Source organism: Centroberyx affinis, unplaced genomic scaffold (assembly GCF_046629955.1).
Source record: "Centroberyx affinis isolate AG114_WGS23_722 - 3 ecotype Tasmania unplaced genomic scaffold, CSIRO-AGI_Caff_v1 ptg005420l_1, whole genome shotgun sequence".
NCBI lineage: Eukaryota > Metazoa > Chordata > Actinopteri > Beryciformes > Berycidae > Centroberyx > Centroberyx affinis.
In genome coordinates, this window is record NW_027282710.1 from 584 (window position 1) to 12,772 (window position 12,189).

At 41.0% G+C, this 12,189-nt stretch overlaps 1 protein-coding gene across 1 annotated transcript; it reads left to right on the forward strand.

The window, feature by feature from the left end:
• Positions 1-457: 457 nt before the first annotated feature.
• LOC139667282 (uncharacterized) lies at positions 458-9,073 on the forward strand (the record flags this gene model as incomplete). Its single annotated transcript, XM_071546732.1, has 11 exons — positions 458-606; positions 779-1,061; positions 2,173-2,321; positions 2,494-2,776; positions 3,921-4,069; positions 4,242-4,524; positions 5,639-5,787; positions 5,960-6,242; positions 7,355-7,503; positions 7,676-7,958; positions 8,247-9,073. Coding segments are annotated over 11 exons (2,335 nt in total), but the record flags the coding sequence as incomplete, so codon positions are not given.
• Between the last annotated feature and the right edge of the window lie 3,116 nt (positions 9,074-12,189).

Consider the following 12,189-nt stretch of genomic DNA (forward strand, 5'->3'; position numbering starts at 1 on the left):
ATCAGGCCGGTGGGGCGGCAGACTATACAAGCTGCCAGCTGTGCGGAATACACGGTTAAGCTAACTCCACATCATTATTAATTCGTAAAACATGTTTTCAACGCCGTTTTTCGAATAATCTCTTTAATCGACAGACCAACAAATCCACACTCAAGCAAACGTAAAAACTTTTTTGCGATATTTGGGGAGTTTTTTTTTTTAATTTGGTGTTTCCATTCAGCCGATTCTGATTCGAAACTTAAAATTTCGCATTAAGTGGCTTGACGTAAACGCACCTAATTACCAACCAATACTGCACCTGATGTCTCCACGATTGCCATGCAGAATTGTATTCATTTTTTAACTCAGTTACAATCATTGGCACCTCACAAGCACAACTACACAGACTCTACAGTGTATTTGTGAAGTTACTGTATTCTTTTCAACCAAAATATGTTTCTCTTCTCCTCCCCTTCAGATGTGCTGTGATCTCCTCTATCCCAGCTGGCATCTCCGAAACCTTCAAGTGTAATGGGATGGAGGGCCGTTATGTCAACATTGTGATTCCAGGCAGGAAGGAATACCTGACACTGTGTGAAGTGGAGGTTTATGGGGAAGTTACAACTGGTGAGTTGGACCACGTGAGGTATCCTAAAGGTTGCCGTTAGCTGATAGTCACAGCAAATGAAACCAAACATGGTACTGTATGCTCCTGAGCAGACACCAACAAGTTTTACATCTAACAGTTCTGTGTTCTTCTCCTGCCATCGTTGCTGTCAAATTTCATCCATTTATCTAGCTCATAATGTCGCTAGAGGTGGAAAAGTAGCTCAGTCTTCACTATATGGGAAAGCGGTACCTGAAAGAGCCGTTGATGGGAATCGTGCTAGCCAATGGCAACAGGGCTCCTGCGCCCACACTCGAGGAGATTTTCAACCATGGTGGAGACTGGACCTTCTGAAGTCTTACAAAGTCAACTCTGTCACCATCACCAACAGAAAAGACTGCTGTCATGAAAGGATCAACGGGGCTGAGATTCGCATCGGAAATTCCCTCAGTGATAATGGAAACGGCAATCCCAGGTATCTGGTTTGATTAGTGCTGTGCTGGGTTTGGACCTGTGAGCCTCAAGGTGTCAATAGTTACGTTTCCATTCAGGTTTTGCGCAAATTCTAAATGAACTTTTGAAAAGTCGACAATCTTAAAATGTGAATCTGGTGTGTTTCCATTAATGGCTGTTAAGCGAATAAGTAGGTTTGTGTGCGGGGGGGGGGGGGGGGGGTCAAGATCACAGATGGAGAGAGCTTTCCAAGAGTTGCTTGCCATAGCGGGGTGTCCGCGGGGGTCTTAAAAAGTATTAAAAGGTAATAAATCAATTTAGCGAAAATGAAGGCTCTTAAAAAGTATTCAAAAGTCTTAATCGCCATTTTATGAGGCATTCAATTTTGTAGCTAGTTTTTCAGTGTGAATAGCCTATTTGTCCAAAGAGTTTGTGTGCTAAAAGTTTGCGTGAATTAATTTTCTACTGGTGGCTGTATTTTTTTCTTTCTTTCTGGCGAAGATGACTGAATATTATGGTCAATATCATAGGAGAAATGCTCATTCTACGACAGTCGCCATACGTATATCTGGGAAAAGAGACGCAAAAAAGCAATTCTGGGAGGTCACCGTGCAAAGGCATTTTACGGAGTGAGAGAATAGATCCAGAACAACATTCGATCTGCTGTGCAGGATTATCAGGCCGGTGGGGCGGCAGACTATACAAGCTGCCAGCTGTGCGGAATACACGGTTAAGCTAACTCCACATCATTATTAATTCGTAAAACATGTTTTCAACGCCGTTTTTCGAATAATCTCTTTAATCGACAGACCAACAAATCCACACTCAAGCAAACGTAAAAACTTTTCTGCGATATTTGGGGAGTTTTTTTTTTTAAATTTGGTGTTTCCATTCAGCCGATTCTGATTCGAAACTTAAAATTTCGCATTAAGTGGCTTGACGTAAACGCACCTAATTACCAACCAATACTGCACCTGATGTCTCCACGATTGCCATGCAGAATTGTATTCATTTTTTAACTCAGTTACAATCATTGGCACCTCACAAGCACAACTACACAGACTCTACAGTGTATTTGTGAAGTTACTGTATTCTTTTCAACCAAAATATGTTTCTCTTCTCCTCCCCTTCAGATGTGCTGTGATCTCCTCTATCCCAGCTGGCATCTCCGAAACCTTCAAGTGTAATGGGATGGAGGGCCGTTATGTCAACATTGTGATTCCAGGCAGGAAGGAATACCTGACACTGTGTGAAGTGGAGGTTTATGGGGAAGTTACAACTGGTGAGTTGGACCACGTGAGGTATCCTAAAGGTTGCCGTTAGCTGATAGTCACAGCAAATGAAACCAAACATGGTACTGTATGCTCCTGAGCAGACACCAACAAGTTTTACATCTAACAGTTCTGTGTTCTTCTCCTGCCATCGTTGCTGTCAAATTTCATCCATTTATCTAGCTCATAATGTCGCTAGAGGTGGAAAAGTAGCTCAGTCTTCACTATATGAGAAAGCGGTACCTGAAAGAGCCGTTGATGGGAATCGTGCTAGCCAATGGCAACAGGGCTCCTGCGCCCACACTCGAGGAGATTTTCAACCATGGTGGAGACTGGACCTTCTGAACTCTTACAAAGTCAACTCTGTCACCATCACCAACAGAAAAGACTGCTGTCATGAAAGGATCAACGGGGCTGAGATTCGCATCGGAAATTCCCTCAGTGATAATGGAAACGCCAATCCCAGGTATCTGGTTTGATTAGTGCTGTGCTGGGTTTGGACCTGTGAGCCTCAAGGTGTCAATAGTTACGTTTCCATTCAGGTTTTGCGCAAATTCTAAATGAACTTTTGAAAAGTCGACAATCTTAAAATGTGAATCTGGTGTGTTTCCATTAATGGCTGTTAAGCGAATATGTAGGTTTGTGTGCGGGGGGGGGGGGGGGGGGGTCAAGATCACAGATGGAGAGAGCTTTCCAAGAGTTGCTTGCCATAGCGGGGTGTCCGCGGGGGTCTTAAAAAGTATTAAAAGGTAATAAATCAATTTAGCGAAAATGAAGGCTCTTAAAAAGTATTCAAAAGTCTTAATCGCCATTTTATGAGGCATTCAATTTTGTAGCTAGTTTTTCAGTGTGAATAGCCTATTTGTCCAAAGAGTTTGTGTGCTAAAAGTTTGCGTGAATTAATTTTCTACTGGTGGCTGTATTTTTTTCTTTCTTTCTGGCGAAGAGCTGTATTTTTTTCTTTCTTTCTGGCGAAGATGACTGAATATTATGGTCAATATCATAGGAGAAATGCTCATTCTACGACAGTCGCCATACGTATATCTGGGAAAAGAGACGCAAAAAAGCAATTCTGGGAGGTCACCGTGCAAAGGCATTTTACGGAGTTAGAGAATAGATCCAGAACAACATTCGATCTGCTGTGCAGGATTATCAGGCCGGTGGGGCGGCAGACTATACAAGCTGCCAGCTGTGCGGAATACACGGTTAAGCTAACTCCACATCATTATTAATTCGTAAAACATGTTTTCAACGCCGTTTTTCGAATAATCTCTTTAATCGACAGACCAACAAATCCACACTCAAGCAAACGTAAAAACTTTTCTGCGATATTTGGGGAGTTTTTTTTTTTTAATTTGGTGTTTCCATTCAGCCGATTCTGATTCGAAACTTAAAAATTTCGCATTAAGTGGCTTGACGGAAACGCACCTAATTACCAACCAATACTGCACCTGATGTCTCCACGATTGCCATGCAGAATTGTATTCATTTTTTAACTCAGTTACAATCATTGGCACCTCACAAGCACAACTACACAGACTCTACAGTGTATTTGTGAAGTTACTGTATTCTTTTCAACCAAAATATGTTTCTCTTCTCCTCCCCTTCAGATGTGCTGTGATCTCCTCTATCCCAGCTGGCATCTCCGAAACCTTCAAGTGTAATGGGATGGAGGGCCGTTATGTCAACATTGTGATTCCAGGCAGGAAGGAATACCTGACACTGTGTGAAGTGGAGGTTTATGGGGAAGTTACAACTGGTGAGTTGGACCACGTGAGGTATCCTAAAGGTTGCCGTTAGTTGATAGTCACAGCAAATGAAACCAAACCTGGTACTGTATGCTCCTGAGCAGACACCAACAAGTTTTACATCTAACAGTTCTGTGTTCTTCTCCTGCCATCGTTGCTGTCAAATTTCATCCATTTATCTAGCTCATAATGTCGCGAGAGGTGGAAAAGTAGCTCAGTCTTCACCATATGGGAAAGCGGTACCTGAAAGAGCCGTTGATGGGAATCGTGCTAGCCAATGGCAACAGGGCTCCTGCACCCACACTCAAGCAGATTTTCAACCATGGTGGAGACTGGACCTTCTGAACTCTTACAAAGTCAACTCTGTCACCATCACCAACAGAAAAGACTGCTGTCATGAAAGGATCAATGGGGCTGAGATTCGCATTGGAAATTCCCTCACTGATAATGGAAACGCCAATCCCAGGTATCTGGTTTGATTAGTGCTGTGCTGGGTTTGGACCTGTGAGCCTCAAGGTGTCAATAGTTACGTTTCCATTCAGGTTTTGCGCAAATTCTAAATGAACTTTTGAAAAGTCGACAATCTTAAAATGTGAATCTGGTGTGTTTCCATTAATGGCTGTTAAACGAATAAGTAGGTTTGTGTGCGGGGGGGGGGGGGGGGGGGGGTCAAGATCACAGATGGAGAGAGCTTTCCAAGAGTTGCTTGCCATAGCGGGGTGTCCGCGGGGGTCTTAAAAAGTATTAAAAGGTAATAAATCAATTTAGCGAAAATGAAGGCTCTTAAAAAGTATTCAAAAGTCTTAATCGCCATTTTATGAGGCATTCAATTTTGTAGCTAGTTTTTCAGTGTGAATAGCCTATTTGTCCAAAGAGTTTGTGTGCTAAAAGTTTGCGTGAATTAATTTTCTACTGGTGGCTGTATTTTTTTCTTTCTTTCTGGCGAAGATGACTGAATATTATGGTCAATATCATAGGAGAAATGCTCATTCTACGACAGTCGCCATACGTATATCTGGGAAAAGAGACGCAAAAAAGCAATTCTGGGAGGTCACCGTGCAAAGGCATTTTACGGAGTGAGAGAATAGATCCAGAACAACATTCGATCTGCTGTGCAGGATTATCAGGCCGGTGGGGCGGCAGACTATACAAGCTGCCAGCTGTGCGGAATACACGGTTAAGCTAACTCCACATCATTATTAATTCGTAAAACATGTTTTCAACGCCGTTTTTCGAATAATCTCTTTAATCGACAGACCAACAAATCCACACTCAAGCAAACGTAAAAACTTTTTTGCGATATTTGGGGAGTTTTTTTTTTTAAATTTGGTGTTTCCATTCAGCCGATTCTGATTCGAAACTTAAAATTTCGCATTAAGTGGCTTGACGGAAACGCACCTAATTACCAACCAATACTGCACCTGATGTCTCCACGATTGCCATGCAGAATTGTATTCATTTTTTAACTCAGTTACAATCATTGGCACCTCACAAGCACAACTACACAGACTCTACAGTGTATTTGTGAAGTTACTGTATTCTTTTCAACCAAAATATGTTTCTCTTCTCCTCCCCTTCAGATGTGCTGTGATCTCCTCTATCCCAGCTGGCATCTCCGAAACCTTCAAGTGTAATGGGATGGAGGGCCGTTATGTCAACATTGTGATTCCAGGCAGGAAGGAATACCTGACACTGTGTGAAGTGGAGGTTTATGGGGAAGTTACAACTGGTGAGTTGGACCACGTGAGGTATCCTAAAGGTTGCCGTTAGTTGATAGTCACAGCAAATGAAACCAAACCTGGTACTGTATGCTCCTGAGCAGACACCAACAAGTTTTACATCTAACAGTTCTGTGTTCTTCTCCTGCCATCGTTGCTGTCAAATTTCATCCATTTATCTAGCTCATAATGTCGCGAGAGGTGGAAAAGTAGCTCAGTCTTCACCATATGGGAAAGCGGTACCTGAAAGAGCCGTTGATGGGAATCGTGCTAGCCAATGGCAACAGGGCTCCTGCACCCACACTCAAGCAGATTTTCAACCATGGTGGAGACTGGACCTTCTGAACTCTTACAAAGTCAACTCTGTCACCATCACCAACAGAAAAGACTGCTGTCATGAAAGGATCAATGGGGCTGAGATTCGCATTGGAAATTCCCTCACTGATAATGGAAACGCCAATCCCAGGTATCTGGTTTGATTAGTGCTGTGCTGGGTTTGGACCTGTGAGCCTCAAGGTGTCAATAGTTACGTTTCCATTCAGGTTTTGCGCAAATTCTAAATGAACTTTTGAAAAGTCGACAATCTTAAAATGTGAATCTGGTGTGTTTCCATTAATGGCTGTAAAGCGAATATGTAGGTTTGTGTGCGGGGGGGGGGGGGGGGGGGTCAAGATCACAGATGGAGAGAGCTTTCCAAGAGTTGCTTGCCATAGCGGGGTGTCCGCGGGGGTCTTAAAAAGTATTAAAAGGTAATAAATCAATTTAGCGAAAATGAAGGCTCTTAAAAAGTATTCAAAAGTCTTAATCGCCATTTTATGAGGCATTCAATTTTGTAGCTAGTTTTTCAGTGTGAATAGCCTATTTGTCCAAAGAGTTTGTGTGCTAAAAGTTTGCGTGAATTAATTTTCTACTGGTGGCTGTATTTTTTTCTTTCTTTCTGGCGAAGATGACTGAATATTATGGTCAATATCATAGGAGAAATGCTCATTCTACGACAGTCGCCATACGTATATCTGGGAAAAGAGACGCAAAAAAGCAATTCTGGGAGGTCACCGTGCAAAGGCATTTTACGGAGTTAGAGAATAGATCCAGAACAACATTCGATCTGCTGTGCAGGATTATCAGGCCGGTGGGGCGGCAGACTATACAAGCTGCCAGCTGTGCGGAATACACGGTTAAGCTAACTCCACATCATTATTAATTCGTAAAACATGTTTTCAACGCCGTTTTTCGAATATCTCTTTAATCGACAGACCAACAAATCCACACTCAAGCAAACGTAAAAACTTTTCTGCGATATTTGGGGAGTTTTTTTTTTTTAATTTGGTGTTTCCATTCAGCCGATTCTGATTCGAAACTTAAAAATTTCGCATTAAGTGGCTTGACGGAAACGCACCTAATTACCAACCAATACTGCACCTGATGTCTCCACGATTGCCATGCAGAATTGTATTCATTTTTTAACTCAGTTACAATCATTGGCACCTCACAAGCACAACTACACAGACTCTACAGTGTATTTGTGAAGTTACTGTATTCTTTTCAACCAAAATATGTTTCTCTTCTCCTCCCCTTCAGATGTGCTGTGATCTCCTCTATCCCAGCTGGCATCTCCGAAACCTTCAAGTGTAATGGGATGGAGGGCCGTTATGTCAACATTGTGATTCCAGGCAGGAAGGAATACCTGACACTGTGTGAAGTGGAGGTTTATGGGGAAGTTACAACTGGTGAGTTGGACCACGTGAGGTATCCTAAAGGTTGCCGTTAGTTGATAGTCACAGCAAATGAAACCAAACCTGGTACTGTATGCTCCTGAGCAGACACCAACAAGTTTTACATCTAACAGTTCTGTGTTCTTCTCCTGCCATCGTTGCTGTCAAATTTCATCCATTTATCTAGCTCATAATGTCGCGAGAGGTGGAAAAGTAGCTCAGTCTTCACCATATGGGAAAGCGGTACCTGAAAGAGCCGTTGATGGGAATCGTGCTAGCCAATGGCAACAGGGCTCCTGCACCCACACTCAAGCAGATTTTCAACCATGGTGGAGACTGGACCTTCTGAACTCTTACAAAGTCAACTCTGTCACCATCACCAACAGAAAAGACTGCTGTCATGAAAGGATCAATGGGGCTGAGATTCGCATTGGAAATTCCCTCACTGATAATGGAAACGCCAATCCCAGGTATCTGGCTTCATTAATGCTGTGCAGGGTTTGGACCTGGGAGTCTCAATGTATCAATTATGCATTTTCCTCACTTTGTTAGGTTTGAAGTTTTGACAGTGGCTGTGTATATTACAAGTCAACAATGCACTTGATATCTAAATGGCTCCCAAACTGTAATCCATTTGTTTCACCTAATTTTCCATCATCAGTACCTCACCAGGACCACTGAAAGGAATCTATTGTGTGTTGCTGAGGTTGTAGTTCGAGTTTTGCCTAAATATCTCTTCTCTGTCTCCTCCTCTTCAGATGTGCTGTGATCTCCTCTATCCCAGCTGGCACCTCCCAAACCTTCAAGTGTAATGGAATGGAGGGCCGTTATGTCAACATTGTGATTCCTGGGAGGAAGGAATACCTGACACTGTGTGAGGTTGAAGTGTTTGGGATAGAATCAACCGATACCACTGAATATGATTGCTACTGAGTCTGAAACAATTCCTCACTCTGTAAACAGCCATGTCCAGTTGGATTTGAAGGGCATTTCTGCAGGTTTCTACTTTACATTTTACATCACTTTTGTTTTAACACTATTTAAAACATTTTGCGATGGATGAAATTCCACATAGGTGTATCCCTAAGTGATCATTTTCAACAAGGCTTTCTGATTAATTACAATTTGTTTTTTTGATATATGCATTGTTAGTATTTGTTCACAATGCTTGTAATCAATGGGGTAAAACCATGTTTTTGATTATATTTTCCTAAAATTCTACTGTGTAATTAACTATAACTTGAAAAGTTAGTAATTAGTTGAAATCTCTAAATGATATTTTAGCACCATTGATGGTTGATGGCAGTCTGTGCATGTACTGTAGGTACTGTGTGTGCATGTGTATAGGTGACAGCCTGTATATGTATCGTATGTATGCACTATGTTATTTGTATTTTAACAGCAGATACTGTATGTATCCAAGACAAATTTCTTTCGGGACAATAAAGTCAATCTTATCTTACCATATCTAGCATTACTGAATAATCTCTGCTGTCAACAAACGCCCGAACGAAAGTCAATCAAGTTTTACCTTAATTGATTGAATGAACACCCACGTCCTTGTAAATCAGCATCTTCATAAAAATCCAAACTTTTTGTTGGAAAGGTTCATTAAATATTTGTTTTCAAAGTTATCTTGCAATGCACAATAATCATAGTTATGGTCTGATTCTTTCATTTCTTGCACCACTCCTGTCACCAGCCTGTAACTAGCATCATCATTCTTTAAGCCAAAGTGTTGGTACCTAAGTGTCAGGGATACAAAGATACCAAAGTCAAAACCTCGCTACATTATTAAACGTGATATGAAGCACTTTCTGAAACAGGGATTTTGGCAAGATATGTACCTAAATGATTGGAGCAGGGTCTCCTTAATACCTTACCTTACCATACCTAATTGGGGCTTTAGATAGGAAACAACATTGTGCTTCCCTTTTTATTGATTTCTCAAAGGCATTTGATACTGTGGACCATAATGTAATGAAGCATAGGCTAATTAATATAGGACTGCCTGACGCTGCCGTTGGCTGGTTCTGTAATTATCTTGCTGACAGGACTCGATGTGTTCAGGCTGATGGTTTTTATTCTGATGTTTTATCTGTCCACAAGGGGGTGCCACAAGGTTCTGTTCTAGGACCATTGTTATTTGAAAAAAATAACAATAGAAAATGCTTTTAAAGAAATAGAATCCCAACTCCAGCAACTAAAGCTTGTTTTAAATCCGGAGAAAACAAAAATGATTTTTACTAAGTCCTAAACAAAAGCGCATAGTCTTGCTTCTATATGCACATCGCAAGGTATTCCAATTCAGATTGTGACTTTTAAATACCTAGGCTTTTTATTTGATGACAGCTTGTCTTTTAAAACACATGTCGAAAGCCTGGTTAAGAAACTATAAGTGAGGTTTGGTTTCTATTTCAGAAACAAGTCATTCTTTTCTTTTAATGCAAAAAAGAAACTAGTCACTGCCACTTTTTTTGACCAGTATTAGATTATGGTGATGTTTTATACATGAATGCCTGTTCCACTTCACTACACATGTTGGACACTGCTTACCATGGTGTATTAAGATTTATTACCGGTTATAGATCACTTACCCATCATTGCACTCTGTATGCTAAAGTAAACTGGTCGTCCTTGACTGCCCGTAGGCTGCTTAATTGGTACACCTGCATTTATAAAGCAATCATTGGTCAGCTCCCTTTTTACCTCTGTTCATACTTCACTATCACATCAAACCCATCTTACAGCTTACGATCACAGGACTATTTATATGCCTTAGTACCCAGAACCCGCACTGAGTTTGGGAAAAGGGCCTTCATGTTCTCTGCTCCCTCTGCCTGGAATGGACTTCAAAAAACTGGGGCGCCCAGTGGCTCACTGAGTAGAGCGCTTACCATATAAGGCTCAGTCCTTCCCACAACGACCAGGGTTCGAATCCAGTCCATGGTCATTTGCTGCATGTCCTCCCCTCTCTCTTACCTCACTGTCTCTGTCAATAAAGCATAAAATGCATAAAAAAAAAAAAACTCTGAAACTACAGGCTTTCATTATCATTTCTGATTTTAAAGCTCAAATTACGGACATTTTAAAGAATGAGATGGGAGAATGTCGATGCTTCCCTGTATAATGTGGTGTTATACTTATATTCATTAACTTGACCTTCTCTCCCCAGCAACCCCCCGAAAAGCCTCACCTTCCCTCCTATTTCTTACCCTACCTTTTTTACCCTACCCTCCAATCTCCCCCCCAATCCCATTCAATCTTGTCCGCTCCAGCTCAATTTTTTCCCCTTGCGCCACTTTGCCTTTGATGTTCTTGTCTGTGCTTGTGTCTTGTATGTTTGTTTTTTAAATGCTGCCATTTTGGCCAGGTCTTGTTCAAAAACGAGATCATTGCTCTCAAGTGACTACCTGGTAAAATAAAGGTTAAATACTAAAATAAGTGCCAATTATTTTACAGCCCATTAATTACGGTGTAACTAGTTTGTAATTATGGGGCACTAATAAAATAACAATTCTGTAAAGCTGTTACACGGTAACAAAACAAGAAGTCTGGGAATTAAAGGGTAACAATTTTGTAATTATGAGACACTTATAAGGTAGATATGCTGTAACTATTTTTGTTATTACCGCATACTTGAAAAATAATTACATGGTACAATAACGTAATTAGTAGAGGTGTGAATCTTCACTGGCCTCACGATTCGGAGGGCTATGATGCGATTATAAAACGATTATTGATGCATCAAAATTTTTGATTTCTATTCATGATTTATTTTTTCTCACTGTGTGACAACTTGCTACTTTTAAAACATAGCGTATTTGTAATGATCCATAATTAAAATAAACAGATGAATTTACCAGAGATGCAAACTCCTCACCTTTCGGCGAAATTCGCCGTTTTGAGATCAAAGTAGGTCACCAACGAGATTCGTGTAGATCCAAGGAGAATTGTTTTTAGCGGGGGGGGGGGGGGGCGGTCGGGTTGATCGGGTTAGATGCAGAATTGGTTAATTGAGGTGAAACAGACTGAGCACCGAGTTATTTTCTTCACCTCTGAGTTGGTTTAAGTTTTTTAATGCTGCAGTGTGTGTTGGTCAGACGGTCTCATTGATTGTTACTGCTGATCGCTGCTCCGCTGAGTCATTAAATCAAAAAATGCTTGCAACAGCTGCCTTTTTTGAAGATGAACTACAAGATACATGGATGTATTGACAAGATAACTCTAGCGTGTGCGCGCTGTAGACACTGTGCGGGCTGTAAAAGAAAGCAGTGCTTGTTCCCCTCTTTTTCACCGTAATTATAGGGTAAGTACAAGGTTGCCCCACAGTAAATACAGTTTAACAGAAAATCATATATGTCCATCTGACTATAATCGATGTTAGGATAGCTGTTTGGCGACATTTCTGTAACAATATATCATACACAAAAAATATGGAACTTCAACACACAGTAACAGACTTAACTGAACGTACAAGAACTTTATTGAATGTAATATACAGTATGTTGAGATGAAATATCAAATATGTCAATTTTATAATATAAAATGTAAAAAAAAACAACCTTCATAGTCCTTTTATAAAACAATTTAGGGTCTTAATTTGGGTTTTAGGGGGAGTAGTTTCTGCCTTTTCTTCAGGTCTACCATCTTCTCTTGCAGTTCCAGGCAGTCTGGACAAAAGTCCTCAGCTGAGCACAA